General features: G+C 38.9%; 1 protein-coding gene across 3 annotated transcripts; it reads left to right on the top strand.

The window, feature by feature from the left end:
- Nucleotides 1-1,050: 1,050 nt before the first annotated feature.
- Nucleotides 1,051-16,773, top strand: sh2d4bb (SH2 domain containing 4Bb). 3 transcript variants are annotated; one of them, XR_015504238.1, is made up of 8 exons: nucleotides 1,051-1,482; nucleotides 5,261-5,420; nucleotides 5,595-5,748; nucleotides 10,746-10,884; nucleotides 10,982-11,291; nucleotides 11,412-11,792; nucleotides 13,234-14,304; nucleotides 16,434-16,773. XR_015504238.1 is itself a non-coding variant. In XM_087276521.1 (8 exons), the coding sequence occupies exons 1-8, from the start codon at nucleotides 1,320-1,322 to the stop codon at nucleotides 16,524-16,526; spliced, it is 1,368 nt and encodes a 455-aa protein (XP_087132647.1). In that variant the 5' UTR covers nucleotides 1,051-1,319; the 3' UTR covers nucleotides 16,527-16,773. The 3 variants fall into 3 exon arrangements, 2 of the variants coding, with proteins under 2 accessions (XP_087132647.1, XP_087132648.1); XM_087276521.1 differs by having other exon boundaries at nucleotides 11,412-11,539; nucleotides 14,084-14,304; XM_087276522.1 differs by lacking the exons at nucleotides 1,051-1,482; nucleotides 5,261-5,420; nucleotides 5,595-5,748 and adding an exon at nucleotides 7,811-9,041 and having other exon boundaries at nucleotides 9,126-10,884; nucleotides 11,412-11,539; nucleotides 14,084-14,304.
- The last annotated feature ends 4,147 nt before the right edge of the window (nucleotides 16,774-20,920 follow it).

Genomic DNA, 20,920 nt, shown 5'->3' with positions numbered 1-20,920 from the left:
TTTTGTGTGTATGTGATTCTTTCAGTTCTATCCTCTCTAAACGGGATACAAACCAGCTTCTATTGATTGTTTAATATTAATTTAAAAAAACTATTCATAAAATTGATATCAGAACGTTAAGATAAATGGATAGATGGATGAACGGACGGACGCACGGATGGAGAGACAGTCAGATAGATAGATCAAAGACAAAATCTAATTTGGAATTAGGAACGTGTTCTTGATAAAGTGGCCAGCGAGTGTGTGTTTATGCATACGAGGCAACATAATAATCAGATGTAATCAGAACACTATTTATCAGGCACAGAAATTAATAAAGATGTCACACAGAAAAAAAGCATGTGAACAGATAAACGTGGCACACTAGAAAATGAGACCTTATAAATTATACTTGGCAAACCACAGTCCATTTAAGTAAGTAATTATGGCATTATTGTCTTCTTAAGGGCTACTTGATAACCAGGGTTAAAAGCGGGGGGTTGTGGGTGGGTTAACACCATCTGCTATTGCAGCGCTATGGCAATATGAGTCGCAGATGTAAGATTACACCATGAAATGTTAGGGAGAAAGGGACAGGTCAGATAACACACACCGCATAAACACACACACACACACACACACACACACACACACACACACACACACACACACACACACACACACACACACACAGTAGCTATAAATCAAATCATCAATTTTTTTCCACGTTCCATCTTAATTACATAATTACACTGAAAGTCCTCCCTTAATAGTATGTCTCTTTCATAATCTGACCTCCATGAGTAATTGCTTGCAAATAGCTGATATTAGTCTGTCATTTGTAGTAATTATTGTGACATAAGGTTGGAAACTATTTCTGTACAAGCCAATCGATGTAAAATCATGTAGATGTTGATGTGTTTAATATGCAAAGGTGCAGGAATTTACAGATTAGGAGTGTCACATTTGGTGTCAGCCTCACCTGGCCAGTAAGGTCACTGCAGGAGATGGATAGAGGGGGGGAGAGGGTGAAATGAAACCCCATAAAGCTTCCAAACAGAACAAAACACCAGTGCAGGACGCCAGTACAGTGGAAGAGACTGGGTTAAGATTAAAGGAAGGGATGTGGTTGTGATCAAGTGGGTGAAAGGAAAGAGAAGGCTTATAGTGGTAATAATGATACTCTTAAATAGAGCCTACAGTGCATTACAGTGGACAAACTCTGGGCCTTCAGCCAGCGAAGACTAAGAATCAGACAGAACTACACTTGGACTTACTTACAATTTGCGGTGACACGAAACAAAGGTCAAAAGACCAAAGGGAGACATATACCTGTCAGGATGATGCAGCAGATTCTTCAAGAAATGTATATAGAGCCTGACCTGTTGGCTGAACTTAGTGAAGAGCAGAAGCAGATCCTCTTCTACAAGATTCGGCAGGAGCAGGTGCGACGCTGGAATGAGAGGGAAAGAAGAGACCAGAGTTCTGCTGGAAAAAACAAGAGTGAGTCCCTGGTTCATTTTGTAGCTTATGTTTGTGTGTTATGTCAATGAAACATGAGTGTTTTTAATAAACAGCAGTTGTAAGAAGATTTTGACATTTAAGACATAATTATAGATGTCTTTGCATTGGATAACAAATTAAACCGAGTGGCATTTATTAAAGCAATACATTATGCAGAAATGTCTAACTACAGTTATTAAAATGCTCTGGCAATGGATGTAGATGGCATATATTTTCATACCTTGCGATGGAACATATTTTGTATTTTCCACTTGAAGATAAATACATGAATACACTTTTTATGGCATACTATTTCTTTTACAGTACTTGCTTGTGCACAAAAAAAAATTAATGATGCCACTTTTGCTCACCAAGGCTGCATTTCTGTGATGAAAAATGTTTGTTTTTTATTAGGTTGTTACATCCCAAATTAAACTGCTCTTTTTTTATGTGTTTTAAAATGTGTTTTATTCTTGTGAATTTTCAGCACCCATTGCATCAGTCTTCAGTGTCACATGATCCCTCTGATAATTCCTATTAATTATTTATTCAGAATTCCTTTATGAATACAACAAGCAGAGCAGCATTTATTTGAAACACGAATGTTTCTTAACATTTTAAATGTCCCTTTTAGCAATGATTAATATTTAAATTAAAATATAATTTATTTCCAAGAAGAAATAAAAACAACATGTATGATAAGCTATTTTATTGGTGTTATTATCTTACCGTTTAAAGCAGTAAAGAAAAGTGACAAAATAATAATAGTTTTAGGTGGCTGGTTCGAGTCCCGGCTGGGCCAGTTGGCATTTCTATGTAAGGTTTCTATGTTCTCCCAATGTTCACATGGGTTTCCCCCACAGTCCAAAGACATGCACTAAAGGTGAACTGAATTGGCTGTAGAGTATGTCTGGGAATAAGTGTGTATGGATGTTTCCCAGTACTGAGTTGTAGCTAGGGCATCCTGTATAAAACATATGCTGGATAAGTTGGCAGTTCATTCTGCTGTGGCGACCCTGGATTAATAAAGAGACAAAGCTGAAAAGAAAATGAATGAATGAATGTTTTTATGTGTTTCAAATGTTTTTAATTCATGTGAATTTTCAGCACCCATTGCATCAGTCTTCAGTGTCACATGATCCCACTGATAATTCCTATGAATTATTTATTCAGAATTCCTTTATGAATGCAACAAGCAGAGCAACATTTATTTGTAAAACAAATGTTTCTTAACATTTTAAATGTCCCTTTAAGCAATAGTTAATATTTGCTGTATTAAAGTATGATTTATTTCCAAGTAAAAAACATAATTACCATGTATGATAAGTAATTTTAATTATTATCTTACCTTTTTAAGTTATTAAAATTGAAAAAATAATGGTAGTTTTAGGTCGCTGGTTCAAGTCCCGGCTGGGTCAGTTCACATGGGTTTTACCCACAGCGCAAAGACGTGCACTATAGGTGAACTGAATAAAATTAATTTGCTGTACAGTATGTTTGGGAATAAGTGTGTATGGATGTTTCCCAGTACTGGGTTGCAGCTGGAAGGGCATCCGCAGTGTTCAATTGAATTAAATTCATGTTTATTTATATAGCGCTTTGTAGATTGTAGATTGTGTCAAAACAGCTTAACATAGTTCCAGTAAAGTTCAGATTTCAGAGTTGAAGTTCAGTTTAGTTTAATTCAGTGTTGTTTAAATTTCACTGCTGAAACTCCAAACACTGTAGAGCAAATCCACCGAAGAGCAGCTCCACAAGTCTCGATCCAGTGGCGACAGTAGCGAGGAAAAAACTTCACTAATTGACTAAGTGAAGGGGAAAAAAAACCTCAAGAGAAACCAGGCTCTGCTGGGCACGACCATTATTCTACAGGCCAAACTTCCTGTGTGAATCTGCAGTCTAGCACCGGAGGCTGGAGAAGCTGGACGACTATTCTGTAGAAGCTGCAGGTGTGAGTAAGGCACCGGCGGGAGGTCAGGCTGGCCCACAGGATCAATGCGGGGACTCGTCTATTACGGTGGCCTTTCAGGAATCATTCTCATGCACTCTATTCCTCCATGACCACCACAGCATCAGCTCAGGATATAGCCTGGCCTAGGATTATGGATTTCTTGTGATCATCTCTTCACAGGTCTTGGATCGCATCAATGGCGCTGCATAGTCTCTAGGGACCTCGTAATGAGTATCCCCAGGTGGAAATAGAGAATAAAGAAAATAATTAGCGTAGCTTCTGTTCATCGTGTTTTTAAACGAGATGCAAAAATGGAGTGTTATAAATAAAAATAGTAATTATAGAAACAAACATAGAAACAAACATGTAACGCATAGTATGAGAATTTCTAACACAATGTTTGGTGTATTAAGGAGTGTGTTCTGCAGGTGGTTGTCAAGCCAGCTCACCTGCGTGGAGCACATTCATGCATAATATGTGATGCATTGAGTGTATGCTTTACTAAACAGATAGGTCTTTAATCCTGTTTTGAATTGAGAGAGTGTGTCTGAGCCTCTGACATTATCAGGAAGGTTATTCCAGAGTTTGGGAGCCATAAATGAGAGGGCATGACCTCCTTTACTCGACTTTGCTATTCTAGGTACTACCAGAAGCCCTGAGTTTTGAGATCCTAAAAAGCGGGTCGGATTGTAGTGAGACAGAAGGTTGGTTAGATAAACAGGAGCTAGATTACTTAAAGCTTTATAGGTAAGGAGCAATATTTTTAAACACAGAACTTAACAAGCAGCCAGTGTAAGGAAAATGAAATTGGGGTGATATGGTCATATTTTGTAGACCTGGTAAGCTGCATTTTGTACTAGCTGAAGTTTATTAATAGAGGACGCTGGGCAATCAGCGAACAGAGCATTACAGTAATCCAGCCTAGAAATCATAAAAGCATGGACAAGCTTTTCTGCATCTGAGATGGATAGCATTCTTCGTAACTCAGCGATATTTCTCAGATGTAAGAAGGCGGTTTTTGTAACATGGGAGATGTGATTTTCAAAAGTTAAGTTGCTGTCTAATATGACACCTAGATCTTTTATAGTAGGGCTAACGCTGACTTTGTATTCCTCTTATTGCAGGTCAAGTTGTGAGATTTGCTGTGTACAGGATGTAGGCCCAATAAGTAATAATTCAGTTTTGTCTGAATTTAAGAGAAGAAAATTGTTGGTCATTCAGTCTTTGACATCTTTAATACACTCAACATATGCTGGATAGGTTGGCGGTTCATTCCGTTGTGGCAACCCCTGATGAATAAAGGGACTAAGCCGAACGAAAATGAATGAATGAATGATAGTTTCAAAGTACGCTTTGTTTAAAGCTATCTTTGTTCTGAGAATCTGATAGATGCAGACCTTAAACCTGTATGGACTGATTGTGATGCTGAAAGTGGAATTATCATAAAACGCTTTTTAGGAGAAACAAAAATGAAAAGGTACTTTATTAAATTCAATATATATGACAGTCAAAGTTGAGGTAATGGTGCAAATGAGCAGGATGTCGCAAATGCAGTCCCATTGCATCAAAGGGGCGTCACTTATGTGTCTATGCATTGACAGGTAAAGATCCTTTGTTTTTAGAAGTTCTTACATTATCTTTTCCAGTTGTCATGTTCCCTTCAGTGCATAAAGAATCCCAGTAGGATAATCTCTTCCAGCTTTGTTGCGGTGTGTGTGTTATTTTGTCTTTATCTTATCTGAATACGGTCTGATGGCTCTGGAAAGTGGAGGAAAGATGTTGCCCATGCTATCATTTCGCTGTTTGCCATGTGGTGTCTCTTTCCAGGCAACCGCAGAGGCATTCAGTGGCTTCTGGGCTCAGATGGAGAGGTGTGGGTTTGGGTAATGGGGGATGCCCTGGGGGACAAGCCCTTTGAAGACATTGTGGAAGAGCTGATGGAGGAGAGAGCCAGGAAACAGGCCCAGCGAGAGGCGCAGGAACTCAGGTGAGAGAACTATAGGACAGGGTCAAGGAATGGGAGCAACGAGACATTAGGGGTGGGTGAGGATTGGCAGATGTGACTCAGTTAAAAATTGAGAAAGATGAGGGTGGGGGTAATAATGACAAGGGTACAGGGGCATAGAAAGTGCATCACTCAACCCCTGCTGAATTTCCTGAGGCGTGTGAAGGAGGCAGAGATTGAAAAGAAGTTTCGAGATGCCATGGCGAAGGAAAAGGCTCGCTTTGCGGCAGAAAAATGGAAGGAGGAGACGGATGACAGAAAGGCAGCCAAGCAGGAAGAAGAGGAAGATCGCATTAGAGAGGAACTGAAGGTGGGTTTGGCTGGAGTGCGTTTCTTTGACTATGTGACAAAAAAACACAGAATATTTTATGAAAAGGTGGCACAGTTCTAAACACAACATCAAATGAAATGTCGTGCCTTGTGTCTTTTCAGATTTTAAAGCCAAGAAGATTTCTAAAGGTGAACGAAGCAATTTAGTCCTCATTAAAAAGTTTAGCTTTTTTTCAGGCACATTAAAGTGCTTTTGAGAAATATGTGTAATTTTACAAGTCCCCTAGAGTTAAACTATTGAGTTTTAGCTTGAAACCATTCAGCAGATCTCCGGGTCTGGGAGGAGCACTTTTAGTTTAGCTTAGCATTAATGTTTTAATTAGATTAGATTATTTACATTTTGCTCAAAAAAAAAAAAAAAAAGAGTTTACTCTTCTGTAGTGCCATTCATTCATTTTCCCTTCGGTTTAGTCCCTTTATTAAGCTGGGGTCGCCACAGAGGAATGAACCAATAACTTATCCAGCATATGTTTTACACAATGGATGCCTTTTCAGCTGCAATGAAAAAAATTCCACTGTCGGGACAATAACTTGCAACTCAGCACACAAACATCGCCCCAGAACATACCCCAAATTAAACATCACTCAACCCGCCCAGTTCAGTGAGAATCAGGCAGAAAAAGCACACCATAGCATCATCACAAAACGATTAAAATTGAGACAACCAAACGACGTGGCAACGTGGAGGCGCAGTAGGTTCAAGCAAGAAGGTCGTTGGTTCGAGCCTCGACTGGGTCAGTTGGCGTTTCTGATTGGCGTTTGCATGTTCTCCACACGTTCGCATGGGTTTCCTCTGGGTGCTCCAGTTTCCCCACAGTCCAAAAACCTGCAATACAGGTGAATTGGGTAGGCTAAATTGTCTGTAGTGTATGAGTGTGTATAGATGTTTCCCAGAGATGGGTTGCAACTGGAAGGGCAAATGCTGCGTAAAACATATGCTGGAAAAGTTGGTGGTTCATTCCACTGTAGAGACCCCAGATTAATAAAGGGACTAAGCCGAAAAGAAAATGAATGAATGAATGTACAGCATTACATTATAGGTCTATACATGTGTGGGATCAGAATATATAATGGTGTCATGCCCTCTTTACCAGACTCGGGCTAACTCTGCCTTTACACCGCCCCGAACCCCCAGCTGACCTTCTTTGGCCTAAAGTATTCGGCGGGCCAAAAAAGGCTCAGAGAAAGTCCCACTTTGGCCCAATCAGGCCCCCGAAGTGACTATGGAAAAGCAACTGGCCATGGCTCACACTGGCACGCTCACTTTAGACGTGACAGTGGAAACGCGGCTATTGTATTCTAAACCCAGAGACAATTGAAAAAGAAAATGAAGAGTTGCTATTTCCTAGGTCAATATGGCTAGAAACTATACTCTCATTACTAGCGTAATGATCAAGAGATTTGGCTGCCGTACCTTGGCTGATATTAAACAGCACCTGAATATAGTCCCCCCAGTTAGCTGACTAGTTAATAGATCTGTATTTCATTGCTCTTATCATTGTTTCTTGATTAATGTCAAAATATAAGTATAGTTTTTAAATCAACCTAGAAAATATAAACTTTTCCTGTTGGTTTGCCATTTTATATATTGCGATATGGGTAAAATTTTACCTAATGATAGCTCTGTTTGCATAAAATATAACAAATTGCAAGCAAAAATAAATAAATATAAAACTGCTTTACGGTTTTCCGAGGGATCAAACAGTACTCAAGAACAGAAATTGAATGTAAAAGTTTCAAATACCATGGTCCTCCTTGTATAAGTAATTTAAAAATAATGATATTTAATAATATATTTATCTTTTAATCTTACTAAATAATCCTGCGATGTAACTATTGCAGATACACACATTGCAATATCAAAGCTCAAACAATATTTTGTTAGCCCTAGATGTAACTACAGAACATTCAAGCTTTAAAAAAAAAAATTATTAAAACTTATTAAAAATGCTAATAGTCTAATCCAGTTAAATGATTTATGCTAAGCTAAGCTAAAAATGTTCTCGCCCAGACATGGAGATCGACTAATTGGATTTAAAAATGGTAAAACTCACCTCTAGAAGAATTGTAAAACGAGCCTATTTCCAAAAAAAAGTGCAGTGTTCCATTAATCTAGGCTGCTTTCAGCCAGTATAAAACATTTGCCATACTGGCCAGTTTAAAATAAACAACAACAAACAACATCCTGTTCCAAAAGAAACATTTATGATTGGATCGGGTCACAACCAATGACACGGTACAGTCACTGAACATTCGACTCCTCCAGCTGAGGCCATTCACATGCAACCAGTGCTGGCCAACTCACCTCGGGCCATTATAGGCACAGGCACAGACAACACCATTGCTGCAGCAGTCCAGTCACACAGTCGCTCACAGAATGGAATAATCTATGATAAAAATCAATAATAAATGGTATGGACCAAACTGTAAACATTAATTTCATTAAAAAATAAAATTACTGTTAGTTGTGATAAATGTATAACTGTGCTAAAAGAAAGTAATACATTTTCTCTCAAATATCTCCCCCATTTATTCAATCACAATCCATTTTAAAATGGAGAAATTTATAGTAAAATAGGAAAATTTATAGTATCAAATTTAACTCTATTTCCCTTCAGAACGTATTCTTTAGAGAAGTTTGATCCATACAGACATGAAAGCATTACGCAACATTTGCAATGTGAATGTGAATCTCCTATTCCTCTAAATTTCAAGGGTGCTCTATTAGATTGAGACCTGGTGACTATTGGGTCCATTTGAGTGTGGTGATTTCACTGTCATGTACAAGTACCAGACTGGAATGATTTAAGCTTTGTGACATGGTCTAATATCTTGCTAATAATATCCATTATAAGAATGTGTTCATAAAGGAATGGACCTGGTAAGTAACAACATATTCTCAGAAAAATAAAGGTAAAAAAGCTTTCACTGGACAATTAGATTAAGCTATTTGTATTAAAATGATAGTTTACGCAAAAATAGGCTCATCATTTACTCTACACTGTGTGGTTTTAAACATTTATAAGTTTCTTTCTTTTGTTTAACACAAAAGAAGAAATTTTGAATAATGCTGGTTGTTGGAAGCCATCAACTTCTATAGTAGGCAAAGAATAGTGTGGAAATTAAACATTTTATTATTTTTTAACACATTTTTTAACATATCTTCTTTTGTGTTCAACAGAAGAAATAAACTTGAATAGGATTTGAACTAGTGAAGGGTGAACAATTCATGACAGAATTAAATTTTTTGGAAGAATCCCTTCCATTTTTGATGTACATAATGTAGAAATATACACTCACCAGCCACTTTATTGGGCACACCTTACTAGTACCAGGTTGGACCCTCTTTGCCTTCAGAACTACCTTAATTCTTTACGGCATAGATTGAACAAGGTTGAACAACAGTTGCTGCAGATTTGTCAGCTGCACATCCATGATGCAAATCTCCCATTCCACCACATCCAAAGGTACTCTATTGGATTGAGATGCGGTGACTGTGGAGGCCATTTGAGTACAGTGTACTTATTGTCATGTTCAAGAAACCAGTCTGAGATGATTTGCACTTTATGACATGGTGCGTTATCCTGCTTGAACTAGCCAGCAGAAAATGGCTACACTGTGGTCATAAAGGGATGGACATTGTCAGCAACAATACTCAGGTAGGCTGTGGCATTGACACAATGCTCAATTGGTACTAATGGGCCCAAAGTGTGCCAAGAAAATATTCCCACACCATTAAACCACCACCACCAGCCTGAACCATTGATATAAGGCAGGATGGATCCATGCTTTCATGTTGTTGACGCAAATTGTGACCCTACCATCTGAATGTCGCAGCAGAAATTGAGACTCATCAGACCACGCAACATTTTCCAGTGTGTGAATTGTAGCCTCAGTTTCTTGTTCTTGGCTGACAGAAGTGGCACCCGGTGTGGTCTTCTGCTAATGTAAGTTGGATGTGTTGTGCATTCAGAGATGCTGTTCTGCATATCTTGGTTGTGACGAGTGCTTATTTGAGTTACTGTTGCCTTTCAATCAGCTCGAACCAGTCTGGCCATTCTCCTCTGGGTTCTGGCATCAACAAGGCATTTGTAGCTACAGAACTGCCACTTACTGGATATTTACTCTCTATCAGACCATTCTCTGTAAACCCTAGAGATAGTTGTGCGCCAAACTCCCAGTAGATTAGCAGTTTCTGAAATACTCAGACCAGCCTGTCTGGTGCCAACAACCATGCCACCTTCTAAGCCACTGTATCAGAATCACCTTTCTTCCCCATTCTGATGCTTGGTTTGAACTGCAGCAGATTGTTTGACCATGTCTACATGCCTAAATGTATTGAGTTGGTGTCATGTGATTGGCTGATTAGAAATTTTCATTAACGAACAAATAGACTGGTGTACCTAATAAAGTGGCCGGTGAGTGTAGATGTATCCATATTATTGGATTTCGACACAGACAAAGTGGTAGACGAACATGTCTTAAGCATACATAAATCATGAATTGCTAATTTGTCTTTTCATGGGTCATGTCTCATCTAACTACCGTTATAATACATGTATACCCCTTAAAAACAGCATGACATTTGTGAACCAAAGTTGTTACAAAAGATCTAATAGTTAAGGGTGTTTACTTTTATTCTTCAACCGGCCTCTTAATTAGGGTCTCATAATAGAGATTGGGGTTAATTAGACCTAATTACTATGTGTTCCATGTTCTGAAAATGAATTATTTAAAAGTTGGCAACCTCTCAGAATGTAGATAGTGATCTCCGGAACACAAGGCCAGCATTTGTACGCCTGATCTATAATGGAGTTGAAGGCGCTGATGTTTGGGTTAATGACATTGTCCTGCGAATTAATCATTTATATTCCCAGCTTAATGACACCGAAAATGAGAAAACTAAAGCACGCTGGGGCGAAACTTTTGTGCCTTTGTGTTAGCTAGGGCTGATTCCTTCTCCCTTTTTTGTCACAGAAATGTGAGGAGGAAGAGAGACAGAGAGGCGAGGAAGAAATCCGGCAAACCGAGGAAAAGAGAGCAAAGGAGCTGTACATCTCTCTGAAGCAGGAGGAAAAGAGAAACGAAAGAGATGACAAAGAATGGCAGGAACAATGTGAGAGAACAAACGGAATTGGAAAGAAAATGGGTAGTCCGCCTGCTCTAATATAAAGTAGCTTATTTCTATTCAAATTCCTCCCTGCTTCCCACAGTGCGGCGCTCCAAGGCGGCAGATGAGGAGATGAAATGCAAGGCACGAAGGGCTAGAGATGAATACAAGCGGCAGTCTCTGCGGGCCGCTGAGAAGGGTCTGGTGGCTGGACTCAGTGGTCTGTTCCATAAGACACACCTGAATGGATCGGGTCACAACCGACGACACGGCACAGCCGCTGAACATTCATCTCCTCCAGCTGAGGCCAGCCATTCGCATGCAACCAGTGCTGGACAACTCACCTCAGGCCATTACAGGCACAGACAACACCATCGCTACAGCAGTCCAGTCACACAGTCGCTCACAGAATGGTAAAATCAATGCTGAGATCAATAATAAATGTTCTGGACAATACCTCTCACATACTCTGGCCTGTAATGCCACAATAAAGCGAAACAAACAGGCATTTGATTGTCTTCATTGCTTTTCAGTCCTGTCTGGATTCGTCCAACCAGACCGAACTCGCGTGAATCCATCATCCGCTGGTTTAAGAAGGAGCAGAGGCCGAAACGAGCAGGTTATGAACGAAGCAGCAACACCATCGCACCCTGGTTTCACGGTAAAGAGAATCTTGAGGCCTATTCTCACCTCATGGCACCATGCAGCACTGTGACCTCTATACAGAAAAGCAGATGCAATGAGAGGACAATTTCAGGAATTTGTAAATGCATACCATTGAACAACAAAATGTGAACACAAAAGGACTTGTCATAAATGGTTTAAAAATATGGCACAATTTGACATTCTAAAGTTCACATTTTTTATAAATGACAGCAGATTTGACATCAAAAACCAAAAAAACTAATTCTAAGGTAAGTTTTGACACATGGCTGCTGGTTTAGGCTGGTTCTTTGCTGGTCAGAACCAGCTTAGAACCAACACATGAACAGCAAGGAAACAGCAAAACCAGCACATCACCAGCATAAACCAGCTTATGACCAATAAGAACCAGCACATAAACAGTAAAGAACCAGCATAAACCAACTTATAACTAGAAGGAACCAGCACAACTAGCAAAAAAAACAAGCATATCCCCCACCCTCCACCCCCCTGCAGGCACAGGATGTCAACATGACATCATATTGACGTTGTACCCCAACTTACCCCAGTGTCATGGGGATGATGAATTTTGTTTGTAAATAAAAATCGGGTTGACCTCAGAACCCAACGTCAGGCCGACATCAATGTCTAACATAATCAACCAAATATCAACGTCTAATCATGTTACACCTTGACGTTGTGTGAACCTTACCACTATGACATCTATCAGACGTTGATTTTGGTCACTTTCCAACACAACCTAAAATCAACTTAATATCAACATAATTTGATATTGTTATTGGATGTCGAACTAACGTTGTCCTTAAACGCTGGCTAGAGATTGACGTCATGACCAAAATCCAACCTAATAATGTATGTTCAGGGCCGGCGCGTCCATAGAGGCGACCTAGGCGGCTGCCTAGGGCGGCAGTATAGAGAGGGCGGCATCTGCGACACCTCCCTTACCACCCGCGCCCTCAGTTATGTCCGCGACACCTCCCTAACCACCCGAGTCCTCAGATATATTTGCGCATAGACGACAGAATAAAGAGGGCGACGTCAGCGACACCTCTATCAGCACCCGTGTGTCCTCAGTTATATCTGTGCATAGGGCGGCAGAATTGAGGTCCGCGACACCTGCGCATCCTCAGTTATATCCGCGCATAGGGCGGCAGAATAAAGAGCGCAGTGTCCGCGACACCCCCCCTCCCTCCCTCCCTCCCTCAGCACCCGCGCGTCCTCAGTTATATCTGCGCATAGTGCGCTGGAATAGAGGTCAGCGACACCTCACTTAATTTTCACGTTGGGGTTGAGGGCGGCATGATCGTCCTCTGCCTAGAGCGGCAGTTCAGCTTGCTCCTGCCCTGTGTATATTGTGTGAAGAACCAGCATAAACCAGCTTATCACCAGTAACAACCCACACATGACCAGCAAAGAAAATGGTTAAAGCAGTAAATGACCAGCAATAAACTAGTTTAAACCAACACTAGCATAAACCATCAAATGCCCAGAAAATAACCAGCATGAACCCTCACGCAACCAGCAAAAAAATAATAACACATGACCAGCAAAGAACCAGCATAAAACATCATATGGCCATTAAAGAACCATCAAGAACCAGCAAATGACCAGCAAAGAACCAGCACAAGTCATTATATAACCAGCAAGAACCATCTTAAACCAGCAGCCATGTGTCAAAACTTACCTAATCAGCAAATGCAGGGCTTTGAGATTTTTTCAAGAGTTTTTAAATAATATTTTTAAGTAAAATTAGATCACAATATTACCATATAACTGTATTTTTGTAAGAGACCTTTCAAAATCATTCAAAAGAATGTCTTACCAACCCTGTACTTTTGAAAAATCTGAAAGAACCAACATATGTATAAATAATTACAAGCAGAGATTGTTTTGAAGACAAGCTCAAACGTTTTAAAGACAGACACATCATGAACACTGTCCGTTTACACCACTGACTGCACTCTAAAAGGTCACTTGCAAACAGGGTCAGCTGAAGTTAGAGTTGAAATAGTTTGAACTTTATATGGAGCATCACAGCGCTTGACCTGGTGCTAGCGTAACGCTGATGCTGCACTCCCCAGAGTTCAATGCTCCGGGGCGCCGTTGACAAGAGTCACGTAAAACAGCCTCTGGTGTACTTTTCAAAAATGGACTCTGAAGTCACAGTCTTCTTGGAATGCGCAGTAGTTTAGTGGTTGCAATGATAGAAAGACATTGATTAGTTTAAGAAAATAATAATGACAGAGACAGAGAGAAGAGGAAAACAGCAGACAGGAGGACTCAATAATTTGCAGCTTGTTAGAGCCACAGTGTGTGGCCTCTGATTGGTCAATGATAAGATTAACGACCTTCTGAGTGATGCCATTCGACCAGGAAACACAAGAACGTCACTCTTGAGATCAGAGCACAACACCTGCACTTCCAGCTGCTCTCTCACTCAATCTCTCTCCATATCTGCCTCCTCCTGTCTGTCACTCCGCCTCTCGCTGTCTCCGGCTCTCCATCTGTCTATCTCACTGTCACCCATCTCCTTCCTCCGCAGGAATAATATCCCGGCAGGAATCAGAGGCTTTGCTGACGAATGCGGTAGAAGGCTCTTTCTTGGTCAGAGTGAGTGAGCGAATCTGGGGCTACACGCTGTCCTACCGCAACCCCTCAGGCTTTAAGCACTTCCTCATTGACGCCTCGGGTGATCATTACAACTTCCTAGGTGTTGACCAGAACCGCCACGCCACCTTAGCTGACCTCATCAACTTCCACAAGGTAAACTTTCCTATCGGGCACCTTGAGGTCAAAATGACATCACATTGACATCAAGCATTATGCCGGCACAAAACAGCAAAAATGCAAATCAATATGATCTTAAAACATCGAATTCTATTTGGCATCCAAACATTGATGCCTTTCTGACCACCAAAATAACAACATAGATGCATGTAAACTACCTTATGGTCAAATTGAGATCTGACATTGGCATCAAAAGCACATCAAAAAACAAGTACACAACTGTTTGGTAATCAATTTTAATGTTTTTTTTGTTTTTTTACACTAATGTTAGATCTTAATTTGATGTCATTTTGGCACCAAGGTAGGCAATTGTGTAGTCTGTAACTCACTCTTTGGGGCCCTACCAACAAGCTCTCTTATCCCGAGTTCAGACTGCATTATTTTCATTGTAGTCGCGTCACAAATGTTTTTTCAACCAAGGCTGCATGTATTTAATCAAAAATGCAGTACGAATTGTAAAATCGTGAAATGGTATTGCACTATAAAATAACTGTTCAAAAGTAGTCTATAATTTAATTGAATTTAATTTAATTATTTGTTCCAATGATTTTAAAGATGAATTTTCAGCTTCATTACTCCAGTCTTCAGAGTCAAATGAACCTTCAGAACTCACTCTAATATTAATTATAATTATTATTAATATTATCATGTAATATTAGTAATAAAAACAACAATGAATGGAGTAATAATTTCATTTAAAACTACTTACAATAACTAATAAAAATATATTTAATAATAAATATTTAAACAATTTAACTATTTTTTTTACATTCGATAAATGCCGCCTAGAAGAACAGAATATTTTTTTAAAATTATTAAATAAAATTATTAAATAAATAAAAAACTGCACCAAACTTATGACCGGTAGTGTGTATTTATTAAAATAATTTTTTATTCCTTGAACATCTTTAGAAATAGAACGATTAAACATTTAAATTCATACGAAATATTGCCATGTGTTTTTCTCTTGATTTTGCTATTTTTAAAATAATATTTCCCTAACATATAAATTTGAGTTACATATTTTTGGACCATTATTGTAAGTTATTTTGTTAGATAAGCTCCAGATTTAGCTTTGGTGCTGACTAATCTAATGTATATGCACAAATATAATATGTTAACTCATCCTATAGAAAATATGAAATCAACTGAAGTTTCACAAACTAATTTTGAGAGGAGCACGTGTTATGATTGACTGCAGCTGGTCACCCATCTACAATCATTAGTTAGCCAATCAGGTTAATTCAAACTCACTATAAGTAGCCTAGTTAGAACTACTCCCCTATGTTCGTTTTCCGAAGAAACCCCCCCCATCCACCCCTTTTCCTCCTTTACTCCTTTACCACGGGGAGCTCTCGAGAACCACCTGATCCCACACTCCCCTTACATGCTCTATCGACCAGGCAGGAGCCCTGGGCTTAATTATCTCCGAGCTCAGGGTTCTCTCCCGAGACAGCATGCCAAACCTGCTAACATTTGTCAAACAATATCTAAGTGTGAACTCTTGAAATGAAAGATTTGTGAGGGGTGTACACATTTTCACAAAGTCACATTTTTGTCTATATGCAGAGATGCTATGTATAGTTTTCAAAAACTTGCACCTGAATTTTCAGGCCCCCAAAAATGCGTTATCATGTAAATGAAGGATCAGAACGCATATAGCGTTTCTTTTTTGTTTAGTTGTGAAAACGTCTTCTATCTGAGGAATGATAAAGGGTAAGCTTTTTTTTTAAATTGCCAATTTCTACCCAATAAACCATTTCGGCTGAGCTTGACACAACTACAAAAGAAATGCTTCTTCAGCACCTGAACAATATATTATAAAGGATTACTGAAGAATCCTGCAATACTGAAGACTAAAGACAGGGTTTTTTTTCTCTAAACTTCTTCTATAAAGCAAATAACAGGCCTACTGTTGTAGAAAGACAGAAAAACATGCTCACGGGGCGACTGCAGGCCCCATGGGGTATGAAGAACAAAGACGTGGCGAACACACCTGTCCTTCCATCTGTGCAGCTGATGCAGAGAATTGATAGTGTTGCTAATGCATGGCTGTCCCAGGACTGATGTTGATTTTGTTGGCTGATGGTCTCCTTTTCCACCAGGAGGAAGTGATCACCACGTCTGGAGGAGAACTACTCCAGGACCCCTGCAGGCCCAGAAGCTCCGCAGCAGACCACGGAGGACTGTTTCTGTGATGTTTTCTCTTGATGTGAATCTCAGAAGGCATCAAAGCTCAGCTTGTAGACTGTATGACTTGAGTCCACATCCTTTCAGTGCTGCTGCACAGCTTTCCTTTGTGGTCAGCCAAACTGCTTCTGTCAAATGTAAATAACACTTTTTACATGTGTTACTTGCTTTAAATGTGGGTCGCGATAGACTCCACTGCATGTGGGCAGAAGGATAGAATGTCAGACTCAAAATAAATTTCAAATGTACCAACAATTTTTACAGCTTTTCCAAATTCAGTATCAAGCAACTTTGCACCTTGCTTTCTTCATCCCAAGCTAATAGTTGTGTTTAGGAACATGCTAGGAGGTAAACTGGTTTTTCAACTGCTTATCTATGGAGAGGCTGCTTGGTCAGAAATTTCAGCAGAATTGTTCAAGTTCTGGAGCCTGAGTCTATTGTTGGCCTTTTCTCAGTGAGCCAAACTGAAGCTTACCTCAGACTTGGGGTATACGTTTCCTCAGACTTGGGGCATAAATGAAAATATAACACCATTACAAGCTGTTACCTCACTATAAACTGTCCTAAACACAAACATTGCACATCCAGGTGTTTCTCCAGGCAGTTTGGTACTACAATTTTTTTTTGCTTTTCACAGTACCTGGAGCGATTCTAGCACTGGCAGCGTGTATAAACCTGTTCTTTTAAGAGATAAGTTGAAAGTGAAATCCTTGATTCACTTGCATGATTGATACCCCACTCATGCATAGTTTTCCATATTTAACCATACAGAGAAATATAGTAAAAGGTTAATTACTATGTATTTAATAATAATAGCCATAGACAGTGCTAGCATTTCTTCAGCTCAGCTTTATATTAAATTAAGTTTTTAAAAACAGTGTTAAACCAATTTTTCTGGCTTATAACCACGAATTATAAAATGGAAATGAGTGGACTGGAACTAGATCAGCCAAAAGCAGGAATCCACATTCAAACCATGTCTGTAAGGCACTCAATTACAACCTTCCTTCCACTAAGAGGTATCAGAAGGCATATCCTGTCTACCGATACCCTTGTTCAAAGTTTCAAAGCGGTATGGAAACAGCATCAGCCAGCTAGAAGCTAATAGGGGCTCTATTTGTACCAAATAGTAATAGAAACCCAGTAATAGAAACCAGGCTGACCCCCAAGAACTAATATTCTCTTCCATATGCCAGGTTGTATTCACCCTGTCTACAAGGGCTCGGTAGTCATGTAATAAGCTACATTTGTTTTCATTGTGTGACATGGGTTTCATGCGAATGGAGATGAATGCAGACAACTTTTTGAGCAATGTGTCTGGGCAACTTTGGGAAATGATGCAGCGATATCTCACGGCAATTTGTGACTTTTTGATTCAGTGATGATCTTATTTGTATAATTTAGTATGCTTTGCTTATCCCCCAAAGACGGTTGGGTTTAGGGGTGAGGTTATGTGCCACTCCTCCTTTTTAAAATCATACATTTTCATATGAATTCATATGAATTAGCCACTAAACTGAAAAAACGTAAAATACTTATGTTTCCTCGTGAGATCAGGCTGAATTATGCCATAAATAGGCAACCAGGTCAGACACATGATAACTAACTAGGTCAATGGGTTACAGAGAGGCCCGGATTGGCTAATCGGGAGGACCGGGAGAATTCTCGGTGGGCCGGTCCGTTTTTTGGCCACAAGGGCCGGTGTCTCTAGCTCCTGAATCTGTTGCTCTCAGCAGTCACACTTTTTAAATTTATTTATTTACTTGACCACAGCCTTTTTATTCATTATTTTACCGCAACTCTTCTCTTTTCATCTGTTTTAATGATTATAAAACTCAGTTGTGTCTCCTTACCAAACACAACTAATGTGGTCTAGCAGTTAGCATGTTAGGTTAAGATGCTGCGGACCCAGGTTTGATCCTCGTTAGAGTAACTTTTTGTTTTCATTTTTATTGTTAAGACATATAATACTGTTATGGTTGTTGAACATTTGAAGTTCTAAAGCAGCTGTTTTCTCAAAAAAAGACGTGATAGTGTCATTAGAAACTGATTTGGAAATGACCTTATTTTAATATAGTCAGTTGTGAACTGAGGTGGGCCGGTCTGAGGCTTGAAACTCCAGGGCTGAAAAGGTGTCCCACTCCGGCCCTGGTTACAGATAAAATAGTGTTGCTCAATCTTAATAGAAAAGTAGCCAAGCAACATCGCTTTGCAAAATTGCCCGGCGACATTGCTCAAAAAGTCTATCATCAGCATAAAAGTTGGGCACTATTCTGAAGTAGTTAAAGGTTAAAGTTTTTGACTCATCTAACGCATAAAAATACCATATAATGTTTGCAGATTTAAGAAAAATGCTAAGGGAACATAGTTGTTTATCTGAAAAACAATGCTGAAGTCCGATATTCTGCTTTAAAAATGTGCGTTACGTGTTGGAACTTTGACACAAGACTCTGTTGTTCTTTGTTTTGGTTCTTTTAACTGGCCCAATGCCAGTTTAGCCAATTATATTATAGCACCCCGGGATGCCTAGGTGAAAAAACACTTATTTCATTTATTCATTTATTCAGAAAGGCTCTCAAAATGTTGATCCGTGACAGAAATATGACCTCCAGTGGACAGTAGCAGCAGCGTGTCCCAACAACATGCTAAGTGACGAGATTTGCAGTGATAAGCAATTTGCCCTTTTTTGCACCAGCCGAAACACGACAGAAATTTAAATACGGCTATTAAGAAGCTCAGAATAGTGCACTTACTGCACTCCAACTAAATGGTAAGTTTTAGAACCTAATTAATACATATTAAATCTCTTTAACATATTAAACTTCTTTAACTTCAAATATCACTAATATGTCTTGATCTTCACTGTTCAGTCACAGTTCTAAAGTTCAATTCCAAACGGTTTATTTTATTTTCAAAATCTGAGCTGAACTATCTGCTCCAATAAACAATAGCTATAAACACTGAATAAAGCACATAAGGTGTACTTGAGGTAAAGGTTGTCTGTTAGTTCTGTCGTTCAGCTGCAAGAACTAGAAGCCATTTCTATAATATAGCCTAAATTTCAGATGTTGGTTAAAACTCTTTTGAATATGGAAAATATTCCTTCTATCACGTGTCCTTGCTTTCATTTAGAACACGGTTTAAATTAGCCTTCACCAAACCAGCAATACCTAATTCAAATTCACATACTGCAACTTTAATATAGTTCCCCCTATAGCCAAAATTGTACCGTTTTTCTGTTAAGCAGACACAAAAACTGAGTAGTTTTTGTCTTATTTCTAGTCTAAATATTCAAATATCTAATTTTTTTTTAAATCAGAATTTAAGCATTTCTAGACAAATTCAACCATTTTCTAGACAAAGTCTAAATACATACAGTATATATTAAGTTGAAGTCAAAATTTTTAGCCACCCTTTGAATTGTTTTTCTTTTTTTTTAAATAATTCCCAAATAATGTTTAACAGAGCAGGTGTAACCCCCATAAAATAATGAATGGGAGTAGATAAAACAGATAAGATAGATAAAATAGATAAGACAAATAAAATTAGATAAAACAGATAAAATAATAAATAAATATACACCTCATCATCATTATTAAAGTGTTAAAGTGTTGATGTTAAAATAAGTATTAAAATAAAATGTATAAAAAATGTTAAAACATGTATATGTGAGTTATAATTCTCTGATTGGGTGTCAGGCTGTCAGCAGTCTTAAGTCAGCAAATGAGAGCGCTGGATGCTCATCTCCGCCCCCTTGTGGTTGCGGATATTACTAAAGCATCGGAAGAGACACACAGCGTGACAGAAAGGAAAACCGAGTGATTATAAAGTAAATATAGCAAAAATACATAAGTTAAAACTTTTAAAACCAATATAATGTTAAAAATATAAGTCTATAGCACGAGGATGGCGAGGGATTGAGTAGATATATGCTGATTTGAGCGCGATGGATGCATTTTGACTCGCTCACAGACATCACTGTGGTCACGTGTACCTGATAGGAATTAAAAAAAGAATACATTAGAAGAACAGGCCAGGTTTTTTTGTTGCTGGATTTTGGAATTCTTGCGATTCTCGGTTGATGGCGAGCCTCCCAAGTGCAGTTTCAGTGGACCTACAGGAAAGGACTGACTTCTAGGGAAAAAGGACACTTGCTTTTTCACTATTTCCCTTCACTCAAGTAAGAGGATTTGATCCTTAAGACTGTTTGTCTTTTTTTTTCCAAGAGGAAGACATTTTGTGAGTACCCAAAAGACAGTTGGAAGTAAATAATTCATTTATTTTATTTTGATCTTCCTGGATTTGAAACTTGATATATTTGGAAAGATTTTATTTGGTTACATGTAACAAAACAATTTGGAAATTGCTGATTTATTTGAACTCTCATCTATTTGTTAAATTG

Source organism: Danio rerio, chromosome 12 (assembly GCF_052040795.2).
Source record: "Danio rerio strain M-AB ecotype USA chromosome 12, GRCz13ab, whole genome shotgun sequence".
Taxonomy (NCBI): Eukaryota; Metazoa; Chordata; class Actinopteri; order Cypriniformes; family Danionidae; genus Danio; species Danio rerio.
Note: the sequence above shows the minus strand (reverse complement) of the source record. Positions and strands in the feature narration are given on the sequence as shown.